The sequence below is a fragment of the Onychomys torridus genome, chromosome 17 (assembly GCF_903995425.1).
Source record: "Onychomys torridus chromosome 17, mOncTor1.1, whole genome shotgun sequence".
Taxonomy (NCBI): domain Eukaryota; kingdom Metazoa; phylum Chordata; class Mammalia; order Rodentia; family Cricetidae; genus Onychomys; species Onychomys torridus.
In genome coordinates this window covers 62,327,430-62,351,196 of record NC_050459.1, presented here as the reverse complement: position 1 = coordinate 62,351,196, position 23,767 = coordinate 62,327,430, and the positions used below count along the sequence as shown (strand labels likewise).

The 23,767-nt window shown below is 55.0% G+C and overlaps 2 protein-coding genes across 2 annotated transcripts in view; both read right to left on the bottom strand.

Annotated features, from left to right (window-relative positions):
• Window positions 1–3,586: 3,586 nt before the first annotated feature.
• Window positions 3,587–5,387, bottom strand: F2rl3 (F2R like thrombin or trypsin receptor 3). Its single transcript, XM_036209318.1, has 2 exons — window positions 5,032–5,387; window positions 3,587–4,780 (listed from the first exon to the last, which is right to left on the bottom strand). The coding sequence occupies exons 1-2, from the start codon at window positions 5,135–5,137 to the stop codon at window positions 3,723–3,725; spliced, it is 1,164 nt and encodes a 387-aa protein (XP_036065211.1). The 5' UTR covers window positions 5,138–5,387; the 3' UTR covers window positions 3,587–3,722.
• A 3,335-nt stretch (window positions 5,388–8,722) lies between these two features.
• Sin3b (SIN3 transcription regulator family member B) overlaps window positions 8,723–23,767 on the bottom strand; it is a 37,687-nt gene continuing 22,642 nt past the window's right edge. Inside the window, exons 11-19 of the mRNA XM_036209264.1 lie at window positions 21,233–21,471; window positions 18,595–18,778; window positions 16,096–16,636; window positions 15,763–15,932; window positions 13,391–13,564; window positions 13,152–13,244; window positions 11,055–11,149; window positions 10,582–10,786; window positions 8,723–9,651 (exon numbers count right to left, since the gene is read on the bottom strand). Coding sequence (XP_036065157.1) covers window positions 9,421–9,651; window positions 10,582–10,786; window positions 11,055–11,149; window positions 13,152–13,244; window positions 13,391–13,564; window positions 15,763–15,932; window positions 16,096–16,636; window positions 18,595–18,778; window positions 21,233–21,471 — 1,932 coding nt within the window. The 3' untranslated portion in view covers window positions 8,723–9,420. The remainder of the gene's footprint in view (window positions 9,652–10,581; window positions 10,787–11,054; window positions 11,150–13,151; window positions 13,245–13,390; window positions 13,565–15,762; window positions 15,933–16,095; window positions 16,637–18,594; window positions 18,779–21,232; window positions 21,472–23,767) is intronic.

Below are 23,767 nucleotides of genomic sequence, written 5' to 3'. Positions count from 1 at the left end.
TAAAGGTGTGCACCACTGCCTGACCTATAATTGAAAATTTTAAATTTTCAGACTGGGCCAGCAGTTGTGGCACACACCTTAGATCCTAGTAGTCAGGTGACAGAGGCAGGTAGATCATTGAGTTTTGTTGAGTTCCAGTCTAGCCAGGGCTACACAGTAAGCCCCTTGTTTTGCTTTGGGGATCTTTTGGTTTGTTTTCTTCCAAGACAGGGTTTCTTTCTTTCTCTCTCTCTCCCTCTCCCTCTCCCTCTCCCTCTCCCTCTCCCTCTCCCTCCCTCCCTCCCTCCCTGTCTCTCTCTCTCTCTCTCTTTCTCCTCCCCCTCCCTCCCTCCCTCGCTGTCCTGGAACTCGCCTTGTAGACCAGGCTGGCCTTGAACTCAGAGATCTGCCTGCACTGCCACCTAGCAAGACCGTCTTTAAAAGAGTTGGGGTCCTGGTAAGCTTGAGGTTAGCCTGGGCTACATAAGACTGTCTTGAAAAGTAGAAAATGGGATAGGCATGTAGCTCATTTGCTGCTGCCCTTGCCTGGTACACACAGAGTTCCATCCCTAGATCAGAGTGGTTTACACCTGTCATCCCAGCACATGGAGGTGGAGGCAGCTTGGCTACTGAGGTGACAGTGTCCACTCTGAGAAGGCTCCAGCTGGAGGATCCTGAGGCCAGGAGTCAGAGACCCCATCTCATGCAGGGACTTGGTGGGGAACAGAAAGGGGAGGGGACCTTTCATTGCAGCATGGAGTGGGAGTGTTTCTTAACAACTTTGGTGTTTCCCCCACTTGTGACTGATTTAAGATGAATTGTGAGCTGCGGTGGCGGCACACGCCTTTAATCCCACTACTCGGGAGGCAGAGGCAGGCAGATCTCTGAGTTCTAGGCCAGCCTGGGCTACAGAGAGATCCAGGACAGGCTCCAAAGCTACACAGAGAAACCCTGTCTCAAAAAAAACAAAAGATAATCCCAAGGACTGGGGGAAAAAAATTGTATTTGAATCAAACGTGCAGTCTGTCTTATAATCCAAAAAAAAAATACAGCATACTGGGCCAGGTGTGATGGTGCACACCTTCAATCCCAGAGAGGCAGAGGGTGGGTTTTAGAAGAGAGGTGTCTGTGAAGGTCAGTCAATGCACAGTTGACCAAGCTGTTCCCACAGGGCAGGTCAACTCTGGGCCCGGCCTCTCCAGGGCTGGCTTCTAGAACTGCAGCAACTACCACAGTCTGCACAGAGTAGAGCTTGATGTTCCTTCCCCAGAGTGCAGCTGAAGGATGGCAGTTGTTGGAGGCCTGGCCTAGGGATAGCATCCAGACTCTAGACATTGTGGGCAGCTGCTGCACCTGGCACAGTGGGCTAGGTGTGGTGTGCATTCTTGTAAATCTCATGTGAAGGCTGAGACAAGAGGACATTCAAGTCCATCCTGGGCTACATATGGTAAAAACATTAAAAACACAAAGCTGGAGAGATGGCTCCATGGTTAAGAGGGCTTGCTGCTCTAGCACAGGACTGGAGTTTGGTTGCCAGCACCCACATTGAATGGTGAATAACCTGCTTCAGGTTCCTACCTTGACTTCCTCTGATGATGGACTGTGAGCAAACACCCTTTCCTCCTTAGGTGTTGCTTCTCACAGCAATAGTAACTAAACTGGGACAGTCCCAGGTGAGGACCAATGACCAGCATCAGCAGAAATACAAGGTGGCCGTGGAGTATGCACCAGGAAAGGCCCTCTGCTCTCCAACAAGGACTCCTCCAGCTGGTGCCAGCAGGCTGGGGGCTTCTGGTGTGAATGGAGAGAAAAAAGTGCTTCGCATTGGACAGCAGACCCCAGTAGTGTGTGTGTGCCTGTGAGTGTGTGTGTCCAGCTCTCTGTCCATACCAACTGCAGGCTCTCTACCTACCTGGCTCTGCACCTCCCGCACTCTCCACCTGGTCAGCTGTCACCCGTGGTTCCCTGAGACCTGCACTTCCACGTGATGAGTGCACAGCCCTTTCAGCCCAGGTCTGTGCTCAGGGTCCATGTGCAGGTAGGTGGCCATATAGAAGCCATTGTTGCTGCCCAACCTCCCACAACCAGGACACATCCCTTCTGACTCCAGAAAAGGTTTGCCCTGGAGATCAGAGGCCGGGGTCAAAGCAGGGGACAGTCAGGGTCCAGAGATACAGCAGTCGGGACACAAGGCTGGGAGGTGCAGGGGGAGGGGAGTTCATGGGGCAGTTTGGGGTGGGCTTCCTGGTGTTGCAGTGTTGCCCATTTTGGGGGCAGATCTGTGCCAGTCTCCTTTCCTACCATCTTCAAGTTTCAGCCTGTGGTAGGGACCCTGTGGGCCTGATAGTTCCTTAAGGCACACATTCTAAACTTCAGGGTGCTCTCAATCTGAAGATTTGAAAGTTGGCACATCTAGTTAGCTGTCCTCCCCAGTGACTGTCTCCCCTCCCACCCCTGTCTTTCCAGAGCAGGGCCACAGCCTCCAGCTAGAGCACCTGTAGTGGTGTCTTAGAGTGAGACAGCAGGCTGTACTCAGCTGTCACAGTGCCTGCACTCCTGTGCTGCTCCAAGAACAAGCTGGTCAGCAGAACCTGCTCACTGCACCCCAACTTAAGGCCACATGTAGACCTATCCATAGGCCGTGAGTCAGACCCACCGAGAGACCCAGCCTCCCAGGTTGAGGCGGAGGCTGCCGAGGTGGCCCAGCAGTTTAGAGCATCTGCTGCTCTTGTTGAGGGCCGGGGTTCCATTCACAGCTCTCTGTGACTCCAGTTCAAGGGGGCACCAGGCACACGTGTAGTCACAGACATGCAACCAGAACACCCACATGCGTAAAATACTTGTTTTTTCTTTTTGGTTTTTCGAGACAGGGTTTCTCTGTGTAGCCCCAGCTAACCTGGAACTCACTTTTTAGACCTACTGGTTTTGAACGCCAAGTTCTGCCTGCCTCTGCCTCCTAAGTGCTGGGACTAAAGGTGTGTGCCACCACCATGAGGCCATAAAATAATTAAAAAACAAACATTTAAAGGTAGAGAAGGAATTGAGTAAGGCATCTGTCATCCTCTGGCCTCCTTGTATATCCACAGGCTCGTGCACGCACACACATCTACACCATACAGACACACATACAAACCACAGGCTCGTGCACGCACACACATCTACATCATATAGACACACATACAAACCACAGGCTCGTGCACGCGCACACATCTACACCATACAGACACACATACAAACCACAAAGGGTTGAGTTTATTGTCTCACAGTCCTAAGCATCTCCTTGACAAGATCAGGGTGTCCAGAGGTGGGTTCCTCTGAGGCTTTGAGGGAGAAATTGTCTCACTTACGGTTTCTAGTGACCCTAGCCACCCTCAGCGTCCTTACCTTGTGGCCTCATAACTCTTCTCTGCCTCCACAGTTATATTCTTGTGCTCTGTTACTGTATTTTTTTTTTTTAAGGACAGGGTTTCACATAGCCCAGGCTAGCTCTGAATTCACTATGTAGTCAAAGATAACCCTCCACCCTTCCCTGGTGCAGGGGGCTGGTGTGTAGTGCTAGGGTCATTGCTCCTCCTCTTGAAGGGCGCTGGCCTCCGCCCTCTTCCACGGACCTCAGCTCCACTAATGAGGGCCACACCAACTGTATTTCCAAATAAGGTCATGTCCCGAAGGTTCAGGAGGGATGTGGTTAAAGGGGAGATCTGGTCAACCCCGGATGCCCCCCTTCCCGCCTCGACCACCTGTCACAGAAGTGTAGAGGAGCAAATGGCCGTCCCTCGGCTTCCAGCCTCTCTGGAGGCCTGAGAGGAGCTGCTGGTCTCTGGCTGGCGACACAACATGGCCCGTACCTTGTCCCTGAACTCATGGGACACGTAGTAGTAGATGAAAGGGTCCACGCAGCTGTTGAGGGTGCTGAGCGCTAGGCTGGGCACGTAAGCTCCATAGAGATCGCCCCAGGCCTCAGGGCTGGGGTTCGAATAGTGCAGCACCATCATCACGTTGCTGGGTGTGAAAGAGGCCACAGCCGAGGCCAGGACCAGGGCTGTCAGTCGGAGTGCATGGCTATAACGCGGGCCGCTGGCCGCCAGCGCACGCAGGGTGGCCCCATAGCACAGGCCCATGGCCAGCAGCGGCAGAAAGCAACCCAGGACAGCCAGGCAGGTGAAGGCCGGTCGCCAGTGGGAGGTCTGCTGCGCCAGGGGCAGTGCATCGTGACACAGCATGCGATCGGAGCCAGCCAGCCGGAAGGTCTGCCGCTGCAGAGTGAGAGGCAGGGCTAGGGTGGCTGCAGAGAGCCAGGCCGCCAAGCAGAGCCCAGTGGTCAGGCGCCGACCACGCAGCGCACGAGCTCGCAGAGGATGCACCAGGGCCAGGTACCGGTCCAGGCTGACCGCGGCTAGCAGCAACACTGAGCCATACATGTGGCCATAGAGAGCGGCTGTGGCCATCCGGCAGGCAGCCTCCCCAAAGGGCCAGCGCTGGCCACGCAGGTGGTAGGCCAGGCGTGGTGGCAGCACCAGGGCCAGCAGCAGGTCCGCAACCGCAAGGTTCATGAGCAGGACGGTGGATGGCAGGCGGGGCACCCGTGTGGCCAGCACCCACAGTGCCAGTCCATTGGCTGGCAGCCCAACGGCCACCACCAGCCCATAGAGGGCAGGCACCAGCCTCGTGGGGACCCACCCCAGCAGCAGTGCTTGAGAGCTGGCGGGGAGCTCCAGCGTGTCACTGTCGTTGGCACAGAACTTGCCCGGGAAGCCTCGTGGGTGAAGCTGAGCTGGGTCCGTGGGACTCACGGTGCCTTCTGTGGGGGAGAGTGGATGTCAGTCAACCCATGCCTAGCCCTGCCTGTAGGGACACAAGATGCAGGGAGGGTGACCTTAGGAGTCTCAGGCACTGTGGGTGCCTCAGTGTCCCCACTCAGGCACCATGGGCTAGTGAGTGGAGGGATACAGCCCAGCCCCAAAGGCTTAGGACTTAGGGACCTAATGCTATATGCCTGCCTAGCTGCGGTTCCGTTCCTGTTCTGTCCCTTCAAGGGACAGAGTCACTCACCATGGCGTCCCCCGGTACTCTCTCCGTCATCATAGATGCTGGGGGTCTGGGTGCCCTCTGCCAGGCCGAGCCCCAGCACCAGTGGACACAGCAGCAGCCAGGACATGCTGCCAGGGTCAGACTCCACTTCTTGGCTGTAGCCTGGGGCTTCCCGCCTTGTCAATCCCGCCCCCAGTTTCCGGAGCCCCAGGAGAGAGCAGACTGTACCTTCAGGGAGATAACCCTGCAGCGGAGCTCCCACCCCCACAGACCCACTAGGGTATGCTTGTTCATCCTGGAGCCCATAGGAGACCCTGTGTGTGCTTAGGGGATCTGGGTATCCTGCCCAGGGCTCTGTCTCTCCAAGATGTTTCGCAAGGAACAGGACCAAGGATAGAGAAGAAGGTCCTGGGCTTCAGCCCCACCCCCCCCCCCACCACTCCATCTCCACAACACTCTCCACCCCACCAGGCCCAGGAAACATCTGTGGACCAAGTAGCCACTTCCTGCCGGCTAGTCACACAACTCCTGTTTGGATGACAGTCCAGCCCTCCTCGAAGTCACCACCATGTGGGGCTCTTAGCCCTTCCTGAAGCAACGCCCCTACTTCCTATCTGTGACTGGCAGGACAATGGCCCATCCCAGGGTGTCCTGGCTCTGTAAGAGCAGGCCAACAAGGGCCAGCAAGATGACACTGCAGGGGAAGGTCTGTGTCACTGAGCCTGGCATTCTGAGTTCATCTGCAGGACCAACATGGTGAAAGGAGAGAATGAACCCCCACAAGTTGTCCTATGGCCTTGTGTGTGGCACCTTGGCATCTGTACACACACACACACACCACACACACACACACACACACACACACACGGCTACCGTGGGGGTACAAACTTTTAATCCCAGCACTCTAGGAAGCAGAGGCAGGTGGATCTCTGTGAGTTCAAGGATAGCCTGGTCTATGTAGTGAATTCCAGGACAGCCAGGGCTACATAGTGAGACCCTGTTTCAAATAAATAGTGATTGTACAAATGTAACAAAAAACTACAGGCCACACCAGCAATTGTTGCTTCCCAGAGAGCACTTCAAGTTCTCTTGTGGGGGTACCCTGCCATTATCCCAGCTCTTTGCATAGCCTGGAGTAAAGTGAGGTGCAGAAATAAGGCCTCCGTGTTATTCTGAGGTCAGGTGGAGATAGCTGAGGGGGTCTGTGCTCTTCTTAGACCTGACACTGAATGCCTGCTGCAAGGCAGGATCTGGGGACCTTGGAGGCACTGGTTACCTGTCTTCAAAGTTCCAGGCCTGACTTGTGAGGGAGGTGACCAGGCCTCTGCAGAGGGCCCTTGAGCTGCCTTGGTGTCCTAGACACTGGCGAGTTTTCATAGGCAATACTCAGTGGGGACCCAGTGTTCGGATGAGGAGGTGGGCCTGCCTGTCACTCCAGAACTTGAAGGCTGAGGCAAGAACATTGCAATTTCTAGGGCAGCCTGGGCTATGTGGTGAGAAACAGTCCACAAAAATTGGTGGGGAGAAGGTTGCTATGGAGATGCCACTATGCAAGCATAAGGAACTGAGTTTAAATCCCCAGCACCTGTGCATAACAGCCGAGCATGGTAGAGCACACTTGTAAACCCCAGCTGACACGTGGAGTCAGGAGGGTCCTGGAGGTTCATTAGTCAGGGTACATAGCCCATCAGTGAGCTCTGGCTTCAGAGCGGCATCCTGTCTCAAAAATAAGGTGAAGAGTGTGCTAGACAAAGCCGTGACTTAGCTCTCTGGCCTCCACATGTGCACACACAAAACTTTCTGAAAAGGAGTGGGAAGAAGAACAGAGAAATAGGAGAAACCGAGGTTCACAGAGGCAAGTACACACAAGCCTGGGGGCACAGAGTTCAGTGTAACACCGATTGCTGAGCATCCTAAGTTCTTGCCCAGCAATGTAAAAAAATAAAAAGTCTGCCTGCAAGGACCCCTCCACCATCCTGTCCTGGGGTGGTGGCTGGCCTCAGAGGGCATGATGGGGAACAGCAGAACCCCGCACGGAGCAGCCAAAGCCTGGGAACATGGAACCAATTGGGGATGGAAGGGAAAGAGGCCAATATGGCCATTTCCTGCCTCACAAGCCCTAATCTAGCAGGATGTGAATGAGCAGTCCCTTAGGGTTAGCCCCTGCACAGGGATGGAAAACTGAGGCCGGGAATGCCCAGGAGGAGGTGTGCAAGGGACCCATGCTTCTCAGGGACAAGCAGGACAAGGAGGTTTGGTAATTATGTGACCCATCTACACTCAAGGATGATGTGTCTGGAGCCGAGGCCAGAGTCACACACACAGGAAGATGTCTGGACCAGGATGCTTTTGGCTAGGGTGGGGGTGCTCATCAACAGTCCCTCCACAAGAACAGCACTGTGGCATGCAAGGGAAGGAGCAGAGCTCCTGTGAGGACCACTGTGCCAAGTCGGTACAGGATGGTCCCAGGTTCCAGCCCTAAATAAGGAAGGGCATTCGGAAACATCCACCACAGAAGTGAGCACTGAGGCCCTCCTGTTGAGTGAACTAAGCCTGCCACAGACAGGCGGAGTCTGGCATTTCACAGTCCTGGAGTCACCAAGGTCACTGATAAAGACAGAAGCAGGACGGTGGGTACCAGCTGATGAGGATTGGGGGAGTGTCTGCAGTTGGGAGAATTGCAAAGATAAATAATCACGATGATTGGACATTTATTCCTTCTTATAGCTTAGTCCAGGATGGCCTCGAACTTCTAAGTTAGTGCTAATTGTTTTGTGCTGGCTGTGTTGACCCACTGTGCCTGGGTATTTGAGGAGTCTGTTGGTTCTATTCCACCATGTGGGTGCTGGATGTTGAACTTCAGCCGTGGCGGCAAACACCTTTACCTGCTGAGCTGTCTTTCTGGCCCAGTATTAACACACACACACCACACAGCATGTATGTGGGCCACAGGATTGCCTGGTGCCCATGAGATCAGAAGGAGTTGAATCCCCTGAAACTGGAGTTAAATAGGTGTGAGCCTCCATGTAGGTGCTGGGAACTGAACCTGGGTCCTCCGCAAGAGCAGCCAGTGCTTTTTTTTTTTTTTCTGAGACAGGGTTTCTCTGTGTAGCCCAGGCTGGCCTCGAACTCACAGAGATCTGCCTGCCTCTGCCTCCTGAGTGCTGGAATTACAGGAGTGTGCCACCACCGCCCAGCCAGTGCTCTTGACCACTGAGAGATCTCTCCAGCCCATCAATATACATTTTTTACTGTTGTTTTGTTTTTCTGAGACAGGGTCTCACTCTGCAGCCATGGCTGGCCTTCAACTCAAGACATCTGCCTGCTTCTGCCTCTGCTGGGATTAATGGCATGTGAACTCCACCACCGCAAGCCGGAAATTTGTTCCAGTTTAGTCATTTTGAGCTTGTGGCCTGCTTCTCTCCATCCATCACGTGGGGCCTGGGGATCAGGTTGTCAGTGCCTTTAGCCATGTGCTATCCACACTCCCAAAGTGGTGTGTATGGGTGTGGGGAGGAAATGCCTCTAGGGGATGTGAAAAGATAATTGGGAAAGGATACTCTAGACAGCAGTCCCAGGCAGCTGCTGGCATTCCGGGCAGTCTCTGCTCCAATGGGGGTGACTCTGGAGTGGGTGCTGTTACCACCCAAGACAGCCATGGGGCAGGACCTGGCCAGAACTCTTGTGGGAAATAACGGGCGAACCCTGAGGCTTGGCATCAATATTTAACTTTAATGTGCAAATAAATAGAAAAAGAAAACTACATTCAAAACAGCTGCAAAGGGAGGTCAAGGCTGGAACAGAAATTCCTCGGAAACGTTAAGGAGTGGCTCCCCAGAAGCATGCGAAGGTGCCGGGCCTCCTTGCTGGGGAATGGAGGCCCGAGGGTCCTGGGCGGCTCGGGGTCCCCACGAGCAACGCCCTTCTCAGGAAAGTAGGATGTGCTCCGGGTGCCCACGGATCCCTTGTGAGGCACGCGCTTGGGCCTGGGTAGGCACACCTGCTCCCCATTGCCCAGGCCCGGGGTCAAAAACCGGCTCAGGAAACGTGGAACAAGAGCTCTCTGGAACGCGGGTTTGGCACAGCGATGGGGCCTGCGGAGGGCAGCTGCGGGACAGCGGGTGGTTTGCGGGCCCACAGGGAGGTCTCACCCGTGGGAAGCCAGGGGAGCTGCTGCTGCTGCGGAAGTCACAAGCACTAGAGCGCAGGAAGGAATCAATACTTGCAGAAGCATTTAGAGCTCTGCGGCAGGGAGGGCTGCCCGAGAGGACCGCCCTGCCGCTCCCGGCCGCTCTGCACTGCACCAGCTACAGCTCCTGCTTGTGTAAGGTATGACCTTGGGCTCAAAGTGACAAAGCCCTGGGGGGCACGGCGTGGGGTGGGGTGGGATCCCGGGCCGGGCCTTCCAGCTCAGGGTGAGGCAGGGCGACGGCTATACTGCACGCGGTAGCGCGTCACCGGCAGGCCGTGCACGTGAGCCGTCTCGCAGAGTGTCTTGCAGGGCACCATGTCCTCCTCCTCCTCCCCCATCAGCCAGTCCTGCACCAGCCCGGCAGCAGCCACAGTCACATTGTCCTCCAGCCAGCGGCTGTGCCACTCCTCAAAGTGCCGGTGGTGGCGCAGCAGCACCAGGGGCTGCAACTGAGGAAGAGCGTGTGTGAGCTCCTGCGGCGGGTGCGGCGGGGCTGAGGGTGTGTGTGTGGGGGGCTGAGGGGGTGTGTGGGCTCCTGGGGTGTGTGAGCTCCTGGGGTGTGTGTGTGAGCTCCTGGGGTGTGTGAGCTCCTGGGGTGTGTGAGCTCCTGGGGTGTGTGGGCTCCTGGGGTGTGTGAGCTCCTGGGGTGTGTGTGTGAGCTCCTGGGGTGTGTGAGCTCCTGGGGTGTGTGTGTGAGCTCCTGGGGTGTGTGTGTGAGCTCCTGGGGTGTGTGTGAGCTCCTGGGGTGTGTGTGTGAGCTCCTGGGGTGTGTGTGAGCTCCTGGGGTGTGTGTGAGCTCCTGGGGTGGTGTGAGCTCCTGGGGTGTGTGAGCTCCTGGGGTGTGTGAGCTCCTGGGGTGTGTGTGTGAGCTCCTGGGGTGTGTGTGTGAGCTCCTGCGGCGGGTGCGGCGGGGCTGAGGGTGTGTGTGGGGGGGGGCTGAGGGGGTGTGTGGGCTCCTGGGGTGTGTGAGCTCCTGGGGTGTGTGTGTGAGCTCCTGGGGTGTGTGTGTGAGCTCCTGGGGTGTGTGTGTGAGCTCCTGGGGTGTGTGTGTGAGCTCCTGGGGTGTGTGTGTGAGCTCCTGGGGTGTGTGTGAGCTCCTGGGGTGTGTGTGAGCTCCTGGGGTGTGTGTGAGCTCCTGGGGTGTGTGAGCTCCTGGGGTGTGTGAGCTCCTGGGGTGTGTGTGAGCTCCTGGGGTGTGTGAGCTCCTGGGGTGTGTGTGAGCTCCTGGGGTGTGTGTGAGCTCCTGGGGTGTGTGAGCTCCTGGGGTGTGTGTGTGAGCTCCTGGGGTGTGTGAGCTCCTGGGGTGTGTGAGCTCCTGGGGTGTGTGTGAGCTCCTGGGGTGTGTGAGCTCCTGGGGTGGGTAGGAGTGGATGCCGCACCTGCTTGGCCCGGCACAGCGTCCCGCGGCGGTACATGTAGTCCTCGGAGTTGACGATGAACACCATCTTGTGCGTGCCCAGGCGGAAGCGACAGTCCACATCGCAAGCGCTCTCCACGCCCATGAGCCGCTTCCACGAGCTCTTGGCCTCACCGCGCAGGGCACGCACCTGCTCACACTGCCAGCGCCGGAATTTCTTCAGGTTCCTGCGGGGACAGGGCCTCGGGGAGGGGACTTGCAGGCTCTGGAGGACCAGGCGGTGCTGACCGCCCAGCATGCATGAACCTCATTCCCCTACTCTGCATTTCCAGAAGCCTCGTCCAGCAAGGCTGACGGTTGCCGCTTCTGCTTCGGGGGTGGAACGGCCTCCTACCGGCCCAAGATTAGCCCTACATTTCTCGCATCCCCTCCCCATGCCACTTCTCACTGCACACCAGGCACTGGCAGGTGGCACACGCGGGGCCCTGTACTCACCTTTGCAGGAACACGGGCTTCAGCAGGAAACCTTCGGTGGGCGAGTTAGATGCACCCTCGGTCCCCACATACTGCTCCACATAACGAGCCAGGTGCTGGGCATGGAACAAACACACCCTATGATCCCCTGGGATAAGGTGGCCAGACCCTTATCTTGGACCCCCAAATCAGAAGCTCGTGAGTTTGTACCCCAACCCCAAAACAAGGAGACCTGCCATGGCGGTGGGGCTGGTGTGCAGTGCACACAAAACCCCGGACTGATGCCTCCAGCTAGGGTACCGCTGGTGATAGTGGGTCTGGGACCCGCACGGCATGTCTCCACGGTAAGTCCAGGCAGTCATGCGGTGCCCTTACCTTAGTACAGACAGCAAAGGGCGGAGAATCCGCATAAAAAGGCTGGGGGCGTGGTCAGGGTGGAGCCCCGCCTAGAATCCCCAGTGAGGGCTGGGGGCGTGGTCAGGGTGGAGCCCCGCCTAGAATCCCAGTGAGGGGGCTGGGAGCGTGGTCAGGGTGGAGCCCCGCCTAGAACCCCAGTGAGGGGCTGGGGGCGTGGTCAGGGTGGAGCCCCGCCTAGAATCCCAGTGAGGGGCTGGGGGCGTGGTCAGGGTGGAGCCCCGCCTAGAACCCCAGTGAAGGGCTGGGGGCGTGGTCAGGGTGGAGCCCCGCCTAGAATCCTAGTGAAGGGCTGGGGGCGTGGTCAGGGTGGAGCCCCGCCTAGAACCCCAGTGAGGGCTGGGGGCGTGGTCAGGGTGGAGCCCCGCCTAGAACCCCAGTGAGGGCTGGGGGCGTGGCCCCTGCCTAGAGTCTCCAAGGAAGAGGGACCCTCAACTGAAGAATTGCTTCCATTAGATGAGCGTGTGAACATATCTGTGGGGGTATTTTGATTCCCAATTGGTAGAGGGCCCAGCCCACTGTGGGCAAAGCCACCACTTGGCAGGTAGGCCTAAGCTGAAAGCCAGTAAGCTCCTGCCTGCTTGGCTAGGTGTGGAAATGTAAACCAAAACATCCCCTCTCCTCCCCAAGCTGCTTTTGGTCTAGTGTTTATCATTGCAACAGGAAGCTAACCAGGCCAATCTCCAGACAAACTGTGTGTGTGTGTGCGTGTGTGTGTGTGTGTGTGTGTGTGTGTGTCCGTGTGTCCGTGTGTGTGTGTGTGTGTCCGTCCCTGTGTGTGTTGTACTGGTTGGGGGAACAGAGGCTGTGGGGAAGGAGGCTTTTGACTGCAGCAGGCAGCAGGGGTATCCTGGTATTCAAGGAGGTGTGGGCATGTGCCTTCAGGTCTAGCCTGTGCTCCCTCATGCTTGCCTCCCTGTGTTTAGCCAGTTCAGCCTAGAACAGGAAGGTATGGCCATCAAGGCCATCACATTTCCTGTACCTCTTGTCTACAGACTGTCTGACTCAGAGGAAGGGCAGTGGGAAGCCTGATGTGTGCATCCGTGTACTCCAGAGTCTTGGGACCTGTGTGTGGCCTCATTTGCACAAGCAATGGAGGTGAGGCTGCAGAGGGCGGCAGTCCTCACTTTTATTTTCTATTGCAGCACTGAGGACAGACAGCACCTAGGGCCTGGCCCATCCCACGCAAACATCTACCACTAAACTACAGTGCAGGTCGTTTGGTTTCCGAGACAGGCTTTCTCTGTGTAGCCCAGTCTGGCCTGGAACTCAGAGATCCTCCTTCCTGCCTCTGCCTCCCGAGTGCTGGGACTAAAGGTGTGCACCACCCCTTGGCTAGAGCAGCTGGAGCCCTCGGAAGTGGTAGAGGTCATGAGGGCTCCTAGCACCTCTGAGGGTGGAGTTTGGACCCCAGGCATCCAGGAGGAGAGGGCATGGTTCTGTTCTTGCAATGTCTTGGCCTGGGGTCACTTGTGGAGGCCACAGGAAGTAAGTGTGCACACTGAGTGACAGGTACACAGGGCCCTGGAAAGTAGCAGGACAGAGGAAGGGTCCTCAGTGACTGCTCTGGGGCTTCCATGGGTGTCTTTCTAACTATGGGCAGAGTGGGGCCATGACCGGGATTGTGGCGCTGTGATGTGTGGCCGGCATGTAGGAGGGATGCCCCTCCACCCCAGCTGAGTCCAGACAACACAGCAGACTCACCTGCACCTCCACAGGGTCCTCTGCCTGCGCCTCCTCGGTGTCCAGGAGCTCTATGGTCATGATCACCTGTCCCCTGCGCTGCAGGAACATCACCTGGGGAGGTGGCCATAGCCTGGGTAACCATCACCCACCCCACCACCCCCTGGCCCTCAGGTGTGGTGACGGTGCCGGGGCGCCCTGCTCAGTGTCCAGCCCTCTCCCTGCGCCTGCGCCTGGGCCCGGGCCGCGCTGCCTCCCACCTTGAAGCAGTTCTCGTCAGCCATGCAGCGCTCCGCCTTCCACTGGTAGCTGGTCTCCCGTGCAGCCCGGACGCAGCGGGAAGACAGGCTCCCCCCAGCGGCCCCGCGCTGCTGCTCGTTCAGGTACAGTTCCACCACCTTCAGACACACATCGTCGCTCACCAGGTGATGCAGCTGGCAGGAGAGAGCAAGGCTGCCACCTCCAGCGGCCACCACCCCGAGGAGACAAGCCCATGACTGAGGGTGGGGAGGAGGAGGCTGCATCACACGGCACAATTGGGGGCGGAGAGGGGGCAGACCAGACTAGACCAAGCCAGACCAGAGCAGACTAGACCAGACTAGACCAGACCAGCAAACTGTCCAAACCATCCGGGTGTAAGAAGTGTCCAGCAGAGACAAGTGTGCGCTTTGAAAGCACTGCCCTCACCTAACACTTCCTCCCAGGTGCGTGGAGACAAACAGTCCCTTACCCATTTTTAGGAAGAGGGATGTAAGACAAGGAAGGGTTGGGCACCACGAGGTGATGGCCCGGGTCCTGCCCACCCATCATCTCCACGAGGAGAGCAAGACAGGACACAGGACAGTCAGGAACACTGTAGACAAGGTAGGTACAGCGCCAGCACGGCAGCCCTGGTGAGCACCTGGCCAGCAGCCAGGCCTGACAGGCGAGGATGGGCCCCTCCTGCTTACTCAAGTGCCTTATTTCCTTCTTTTTAAAACAGTTTCTGGGGGCTGGAGAGATGGCTCAGTGGTTAAGAGCACTGGCTGCTCTTCCAGAGGTCCTGAGTTCAATTCCCAGCAACCACATGATGGCTCACAACTGTCTGTAACGAGATCTGGTGCTCTTCTGGCCTGCAGTCATACATGCTGTATACATAATAAGTAAATAAACCTTTAAAAAAGTTTCTAGTGTCTGCGAGAGCGTGTGCGTGCGTGTGCATACCTATTCACTCATGCAGGCCAGAGAAGAGGGGGTGACAGTGGGTGACCTGCTCTAACACTCTCATCTCATTCCCTTGGGATGGGGTCTCCTACTGGACCTGGAGCCATTGGTGTGTACCCTGTGTACCCTGATACACTTGCCTGAGGATCAGAGGCAGAGCCAGCCTCTAGATTAGAGATAGAGGTCAGCCATGATTTCCCACAACCCAGGTGCAGTGGCCACTGCTGTGGGTAAGGACAGGAAGAGACTCCCTCCTGGAACGCACGGGAAAAGCAGAAGTGCTTAAAGAGGAGCAGGGGAGGACAGCTGCTGGCCCTGACTCAGGGGCGGGTAGGGCAGGAGGGCAACATGGCTTCAAGACAGGCTCTCTGGCTCCCCAGAACAGAACATCTAAACAGTTCCACAGAGGTCACAGGAGGTCAGACCACAGGCCACTGTGGGGAAATGCAACATGAGCCTTAAAGTCTAGCAACCAGAGATAGAACAGTGTGTGGCCTCACTCCCCACTAGGAGGCACCATCGCCTCATACCAGGTCAAGCCCGACAGGCCCCTGGAGCAGGTCACTCTGAAGGACAGAGGTCACTGCTAAGATGGCTGGAACCTCTGTGCAGAATCAGGGGGGGGAAGTTTTGCGTGGGAAACCGGAATGGCCTGGAGACTTGGGCACTGTGTGTGCTTTACCTCAGAAGTCCGAGGCCAGAACTCGGCAGAGTGGAGAGTACTTGCTGATACACACAAGGTTCTGGTTTCCATCCCCAGCACCAAAAAGGAACAACAAAAAGTCCTTGGGGCCAGTGAGATGGCTCAGTGGGTAAAGGTACTTGCAGCCAAGTCTGATGGCCTGAGCCGAGTTCAATCCCCAGATCCACACAGTGGAAGGAGAGAGCCAAGTTGTCCTATGACACACACACCATGGCGCTTGTGTGTCCAAACACACACACATAAATGAATAAACATACGCAATAAGAAAGGTCACTGGGTTGGGGATTTAGCTCAGTGGTAGAACACTCGCCTAGCAAGCGCAAGGCCCTGGGTTCGATTCTCAGCTCAAAAAATAAGAAAGAAAGGTCACTAAGCCCTGGAAGGAAAAAGCTTTCTAAAGCACTTCCTGTACTGATTCAACTCAGGAACAACACTCTTCCCTAGAGGGCACAGCTTTGTGTTGGGGCTCAATTGGATGTTGGAACAGCTGGGGTGCAGAGCTTTGCCTTAGGTTAACAGTGCTAAATGTTAGGCACTATGCACTTCGAGACAGTGAATTCTGTTATGTGAAATGAACATCATCTCCCTGAAACAAAAGGGAAGACCTGCTATGTGACCAGGTGTTGAAATTGAAAGGACCAACTAATTCCTGAGGTGGCAAGCACAGTGACGGGGTCAGGGACAGATAAGGAGTTTCCAGAGCCTGCCCTGCCCAGCCAGCCTCACCTGGCGAGCAATGTTTTGCACCAGCTTGTCCATGGTGAAGCCGATGTAGGCATGGATGGTGAACATCTCCCGGAGGGTGTCCTCATACTGCGTGGGGTCGATGCTCCCCTCCAGCAGACTCCGCACCATGTCCAGGAAGGCCGGGTAGTACTCCTCCAGCTCCACCTCACCTGGGGGAGGGCCGGCTGCTTCACTCGCCCGCCCGCCGGCCCAGCAGCCCAGGCTCTAGGGACTTGAGAGGGAGGCCAGGGCCCTGGGTCCTCCACCACCCTCCACCAGGAGGCCTAAGGGGGCAGAGGGTAGGCCGGGGCCTCGGGCCTGGCGCTCGCTCACTGGGCTGCTTGAGGCGCAGCTCCATGGCGGGGTCGGCGGCCTTCTCACGGCGACCCTCGCACAGCAGCTGCTCCCGCTCCTGCTCCCGCCGGTGCTCCAGCAGCTGCTTCTGCGCCTGCCGGTAGATCTTCAGCAGCCGAGCGCACAGCGTCTGGTGCAGCCGCAGGAAGAAGTACCAGTTGTTGTTGGCGAAGAACAGGCTGTACACGTCGTCCAGGGCCTTGGGCGGCTCCGGAGCCACATCGGCCGGGGGCTTCTCGTCGGCCGGCCGCCTGCGCTCCGGCTCCCCGTCGCGGTCGCGCTCGTCCGCAGAGTCGTCGGAGGCGCCAGGGCGCTGCTGCGAGAAGAACAGGCTGGGCAGAAAGCGGTGGAGCAGCTGGCGGATGGTGCCCTGGTCCTCCTTCTGGATGGCCGGCTGCCGCTTCACGTAGTAGCTGATGAGCGCGGCCGCGTCCTCCAGGATCTGCCGATCCTCGTACACGAAGATGAGGTGCGGCTCGCTGGACGGCGCGCTGCGCCCCTCCGAGTGCTGCTCCTGGTGCTGTAAAAGTGCCAATCAGTGGGCATGACCTGCCAACCACTGGAGCGCGCTCCCCAGCCTAACAGCCTCCTCAGAAAGGATGAGCAAGTGGGGCACACACACCCCCTTCCTCTCCTCTCAAAGGTTCACGGCTCCGCTGGCCCCAGCTGCCTATTTTTCCACTGGGCAAACCAAGACCCTCTCACTGCCAACGTTAGCACCAGAGGACTGTAAGGAGACGACAGAACTGTTCTGGGCTTCCCGCACCCCTGACCAAGGGGTAAGGTCTCCCCGTAGTGAGGCTCACAGTGTGCCAGGGGCCTTCACCATCTGTCACTCAAAAACTCAGCTCCACTCCACAGCTGCTCCCCTCCATGAAAACAGCTTGTTTCCTGTCCTGCCTTAGTCAACCAGAGCACGGGCACCTGCCCCAGGCTTTTAGGTACCTTAGTCCTGGGCCTGCAACTCAGCCTGCTGAGCCCAAGGCCTGAGCACGCTGGCTGCTCATGGTCCAGGCGAATCTCAGTGCTGATGTGGATAATGACCTGCGCAAACCCAAAGGTGACCACTACTTGTCCTTCCCCCACCCCAGGTGCCTCTGTCCTCTGGGTGTCACCTCCGCTCTCACGGTCAGTGCACGGTGAAGCTCTGGAGGTCCCTCAAGCACCAACTGAGGCAAGACCCAGCCTGAAGCTCAACTGGGAACTCAAAGAAGCCATGGCTGGAGCCCCACCCACCACAGTGCTCACACACCCTGGGCTTCCTCTGGCCTCCCAAGTCCCCTAGTCCGTTCGTGTCACAATGCTTGTGCTCCATTTTGTGTGTGTGTGTCTGTCTGTCTGTCTGTGTGTCTGTGTGTGTCTCTATGTGTGAGTGTCTGTGTGTCTGTGAGTGTCTGTGTGTGTGTGTGTGTGTCTGTCTGTCTGTCTGTCTGTGTCTCTGTGTGTGTGTCTGTGAGTGTGTCTATGTGTGTGTGTGTGTGGTGTCTGTCACCTTGACACAGGTGAGTGTCATCTAGGAAGAGGAACCTCGATGAGAGGACCCAGCTCACTGCAGGTGGCACTACCCCTAGACAGATGGTCCTGGGTTGCAGAAAGCAGGCTGAGCAAGCCAGTAAAAACCATTCCTCCATGCCTGTGTCAGCTCCTACATAGAGTTCCTGTCCCGACTGCCCCATGACAGACCTGAAGGCTAAATAAGCCCTCTCCTCCCCAAGTTGCTTATGGTTATGGTGCTTACCACAGCTAAAGAAAGCAAGTTAGGGCAGTGTAGAGTTTGGATACTCTGGTCCTAGTTGGTAGAGCCAATCACTCAAGGGGAATGGACCATGAGGCCTCCTGGATACTGACCTAATGATGGCTTCCTAACTGGTATTATTGAGAAGTAGGGCAGGTGGGGTATGACTGGGGAGGGGGACTGGGGCTGAACCTCTGAGGGTGTCTTGCCTATGATCCTCTCTTTACCATGATGCTTCTACCTTGTTAGAGGTCTAAGGCAACAGAGGAGCCAGGCAGACAGTATGAACCACACCAACCTTCCTCTTGTTGAATGGTCTCTCTCACATGCTTGTCTCAGCAATGGAGAGTGATTTACTAATATATGGACACCTCAACAATCTTTCTCCCCCTGTGGTTACCTCAATTTGGAACCCAGTCCTCAAATTAAGCAAGTGTTCTACCCCAAGCCACCACATCTGCCCTCAAAGGTCACACTACGGGGCTGGGGTTAAGAATACCTGATGTTCCTGCAGAGGATGCGAGCTGGGCTTCTGGGAGCTCACGGCCACCTGTTGACTCCAGCTCCAAGAAGAGACCAAACCTCCCAGGACACCTGTACTCACACCTACTCTCAGACAGACCAAAAAAGTCTGTACACAGAAAGAAAATCCCAGGGCAAAGTCCAGCCAGCGGCGCCTTTCACAGCGTTCCCTGCAGTGAAGCAAGGGCTCTGCAGCAATGCGGCTGCTCAGCATGCCTCACCTCGTCGTAGACGCTCTCGATCTCGTTGAGCAGGCTCTTGGAGCGCAGCGCCTTGGTGTCGTTCTGCTTGAAGTTCACGGCCTGGTGGTCCAGGGACTTGAGGTAGGCCTTCTCGTACTGCTCGCGCCAGACCTTGTTGAAGCCCTGCTGGGCCTCCCGCCACTCCTCCTCCTTGGCCTTCAGCCTGCGGGGAGCGGAGCTCAGCACCGACGCCCACACCCTCCAGGACCCCGGGGAAGGGCCCACCTTCCTCCCAACAAGTGCACGTGTGCTCTGCAGCTCAGAGAGCAAGCCAACATGTGGGAGGCTGAGGCAGAGAATGTCTGGTTCTAGGCTGGCCTGGGCTATAGTGAGAAAGCCCATCTCAAACACAATAAAAAAGGCTCACAGTGGTGCACGCCTTTGATCCCAGCACTGGGGGGCAAAGGTAAATGGATCTCTGTGAGTTCAAGGACAGCCTGGTCTATAGAGCGAGTCCAGGACAGGCAGGGTTGTTATTCAATTTATAATTGAATAAACTGAGCTGTAAAACTTTGCATATGTAAGTACTATTACAGTCTTTAAATGGCATTTATCTTTAACTTGGCCACAACTCACTGCACCTAGCAGAAGTATCTTTTTTTCTGGACAGTTAAAAGTCTGACTGGATTAGGAATCCCTCGTTACATCCAATTCTCTTCTAGTTCTTGTCTTATAACTGGCTGGCTTGTGAATTTCTCCTAAATCCGCAAGTGCTGGCCATAAGTGCAAAACTTCCAGTATCTGTTGGGTCTTATTAGCAGATGCTGCTTTATTAAAAGAAAACGGCAGTATAACTGTCATAATTATGGAAGGCACTGCTTCTGATAATTATCTTCTATAAAAAAACACTATTTATATTGAACTCTGTCATCTGTCACTGATAAATAAACTATAAATATCTCAGAGCCAAAAGGATAGAAAGCTTCCCCCAAAGACTAACAAACACTTTGGCCACAATTTGGCAGTATGTTCTTTATAAAGTTTGACAAACTGAGTCTAAAACTTGTTCTTTTTCAGAAAATGTCGGAAGAAAAACAAAACAAAGAACTAAACACTCCTGGGCAGATGCCAGGAGAGAAAATGTGAAGTCTTTGGCTTCGGGTTTCCTCATCACAGATAACGCAAGGTTAACCAGTAAGGCCTATTCCTGCAATCAGCTCATCAGCAGAAGGACCTATGTCAACCCCCTGGCAGACACACCCCATTTCTTCTGAAAGTAACTGTCTAGTTTAGAAAATGGAGACCAGATAGTCCTTAAGGGCACACAGCTCTTCTGGAGAATCCCATTGAGGATCAGAGAAGGTGGGAGCTCACATCCAGCTACCCCATTGACCCTCAGCATCCCTCTGCCTCCCACCTCAAAAGATACTAGCTGATGCCCTCAGGACTAGAACAGTGTTCTTACAATTGGTTCCGACATTTTCATGACCATAATGCAAAGAGGAAGAAGTTATTACAAACGACTCAAAATCCTAAAGATAATCTGAGATGCTATCATAACATGGAAAGTGGTATCCACTGGAACTTGAAGTGTAGGTCCAACCCTGCACTAAAATTATATAGAGAGAAACCCTGTCTCAAAAAAACCCAAACAAAAAAGAGCCCAGCATCATGGTCCAGGATGCCATACCAGCACTCAGGATCTGGAGTTAAAAGGATGCTTAGCCGGGCGGTGGCTGCGCACGCCTTTAATCCCAGCACTCGGGAGGCAGAGGCAGGCGGATCTCTCTGAGTTTGAGGCCAGCCTGGGCTACAGAGTGAGCTCCAGGAAAGGCGCAAAGCTACACAGAGAAACCCTGTCTCGAAAAACAAAACTAAACAAAAGGATGCCGGGGGCACATGTTAAGTCCAAGGCCTGGGCCACATAAAACCCTATCACCAAAATGAACGAAAAAAACAAACAAACCAAACCAAACCAAAAACACAGAGAGGGAGAGGGAGGGGAAGGGGGCAGTGGTCCCACATAACCAACAAGGCTACTTTAAAAAATATTTATAATTTTATATGCATGAGTGTTTTGTCGGCATGTATGTGCACCACATGCATGCCTGGTGCCCCTGGATTACAGACAGCTGTGAGCTGCCATGTGGGTCCTCTGGAAGGGCAGGCAGTGCTCTTAATTACTGAGGGTCTCTCCAGCAGTGGCTCCACCTCCTCCAGGCGCCCAGCTGCCCACTTAGCTACTACCAACCCTGTCAGGAAACAGCGGGCTGAGGAGGTTTGTGTTTTATAGTCAGTCTGCCCTTCACATCCCAGGACTCAACCAAGCCAAGGTACTGCCACAGGGGTTCTAAGTCACCTAGGGGTGATGGACAGGCGTGCACAAGGTGTGGGCTTATGTAAGCACTGACTCAAATTCTAGAAGGGTCTGGATGGTCCCGGAACCCACCCACCCCAAAAGTGAGTCTGCACGTCTACACCCAGAGACAAATGTGACCACAATAGGTGTCCAGGAGCCTGGCTGTCAAGACTTTGCTCAGGACTAGAGTGGGAGAGGTCAGCTGGGGGCCAGCACCTGCCTCAGCCCTGGAGACTGGGTCAGGTGACACCATTGGTAAGGAACCCTAGTAGCTCCCCTGTATGCCAAGTCAGGGAGGGAAGTGGAAGGTGGGGACACCTTTTCAGAACGACAGGCACAGCGGTGACGGGGTTCCTCTTGAGGCTCTCAATGACCTCGGGGGCCTTGTCACCATAGATGCGGTGGATGGCACGGCGCTGGATCACCTCCGATGTGCCACCCAGGCAGTCATCCAGGCGGAGCTTCTCCTGGTCCTCAGGTGCCATCCTTGACAACTTCTTCTGCACACTCTCCAGCACTCGGATGGTGGCTAGGTTGGTCTCCAGGACAACATCTAACTGCAGAGAGGGGCAGGCATGGTCAGCACTGGGGGCCTCGAGGAGGTGTGTGAAGGTGGTCAGGAGTTGTAGATGGAGCCAGTAAGGGTGGGTACCTCCCACAGCACACTTCTGTGGGAGGGTGGAGTTCAACAGTACAGGAGTGGCACATACCACCTACCCTGTGACATCATTTGTACTTCTGATTCTGTGCCAGTGAGTGTAGTACCCCTGGAGGCCAGAGGTGGTGTTGGACTCCTTGGAGCTGGCATAACAGGAGGCTGTAAGCTGCCCAAAGTGGGTCTCAGAACCTGAACCACAGTCTCTGAAAGAGTAGTCAGCACTCTTACTGCTGAGTCCTCTTCCCAGGATCCTGTTTACTTTTCCATCTTTTTGAGACAGGGCTTGCCTTTGTCTCCCATGTGCCGGGATCAAGGGCATGTGCCACCACACAAAGTGACAAAGCAGTAGAGGGTGGGACAGAGGAGTTCACGGGGTGAGGGAAGGGGCAGGCTGAGTGTGGCTACTATGTAGTGATATATTGTGTTCCTCAATGAACAAGCAGGGCACAAAAGAAAGGACTGCCGAACATTGCCAAGACAAGGTAGGACAGCCCTTCAGAAAATCCTGCTTCACAAATGAGTGTCAGATATGCTAGGCCTGCAGATCAAAGAGGGATGCCTCAGTGTTGCAGAGGAACCCTGGGTGACTGTCCAGGCAGCTAGCTGTTTCTGTCATTCCTCACAGTTTTTGGAAGTCGCTTGTTTGCACTTCCTGTTTACTTAGGTAATGTTATTTCCTGCTCAGGTCTCTGATGCAGGTGAAGATTAGACAGTTATATTTTTCCTTGTAAACAAATTCAGAGGAGAAACTTACTACAGAGGTATAAAGTGTATAATTTTGAAAGGTATAAAAAGATAGTTTTTGGTTGGTAATACAAGTTAGGATAGAAAATGAATTAAGTACATCATTTTGGACTCACCAAAATAGGATTAAAAATGGAGTATTTTCTCTGAATCTGTCAAATGTTAATGGACTGGACATTGTTAATGTAATTCTTGACTATATATTATATATACTTACTGTTTTTCTTATATTAGTTATAACCTTTTATTATTTTAGACAAAAAGGGAGGGGGGGAGTGGTGATATATTGTGTACCCTAATAAACTTGCCTAAGGATCAGAGGCAGACCCAGCCACTAGATTAGACATAGAGGTCAGGCAGTGGTGGCACACAACCTTAATCCTATCACTTGAGATCTCATGCCTTTGCTTGGGAAGCACACACGCCTTTAATCCCAGGAAGTAACATGAGAGGGCAGAGAAAGGTACATAAGGCCTGAGGAAACAGGAACTCGCTCTCTTTAGGCTGAGGATTTCGTAGAGGATCAACTAGTGGCTGGCTGCTCTGTTTCTCTGACCTTTCACCCTGATATAAGGCTCCAAGGGTTTTTTTTATTAAAAGACCATTTAAGATTCAAACAACATGGCTATTGATTATTAGAAGAGTGAAGACATCAGGGGGCCTGTGGGGCTCAAGGCCCTGACTCCCAGTGACAGAATCACGCAGTACACATACACACACTTGCCACTGCAGTCTGATTATCTGTCCCTCCCAAATTCACATGAAGTTTAGAGGTTGGTATAGCAGTATTAACATGACCCCAGTACATGGGAGGCAGAAGGAAACCATGTGTTCCAAGAGAACCTTGTCTCAAACAGAATACAGGACTTTAAAGAGGTGCTTCAGGCACAGGCTGTCCTCATGAGTGGGCGGCACTGCCCAGGAAGGGGGATATCAGCCACAGTGGGCCTCCTGTGTCCCTCCGACTGTGGGATACCCAAGGCAGGCTTCCTCAGGCATGGCCCTTCATATCCTACTTCCCAGCAGCTGCCCTGTTCATAGGAATCTCGTCATAGCGTAAGATGGAAACGCACGCACGCACACGCACACGCACACGAGCCTAGGGTGAGGAGTATGCCCCGTCATCCTAGCACTTGGAAGGCTGAGACGGGAGGTTCACAAGTAGTACACCAGCCTACACTACAAAGAGAGACGGTTTCAAAAAGAAAACCAAGGGCTGGAGAGCTGGCTCAGTGGCTAAGAGCAGTGGCTGCTCTTCCAGAGGACTGGGGTTCAGTTCCCAGCACCCACATGGAGGCTTACAACTGTCCTTAACTCCAGTTCCAGGGGGTCCAATGCCCTCTTCTGGCCTCTGTAGGCACCACACACACGATGCACAGACCTACATGCAGGCAAGCACTGACACACATAAAATAACAGTAAGTAAATCTTAAAAAGAAAGAAAAGCCAAT

What these genes read in the sequence shown, in the direction of transcription:
- F2rl3 (XM_036209318.1), bottom strand. Translation starts at nt 5,137, where the DNA reads ATGTCCTGGCTGCTGCTGTGTCCACTGGTGCTGGGGCTCGGCCTGGCA. An exon ending in GAGTACCGGGGGACGCCATG is followed by an intron (nt 4,781 to 5,031) that starts GTGAGTGACTCT and finishes TCTCCCCCACAG; the next exon opens with AAGGCACCGTGAGTCCCACG.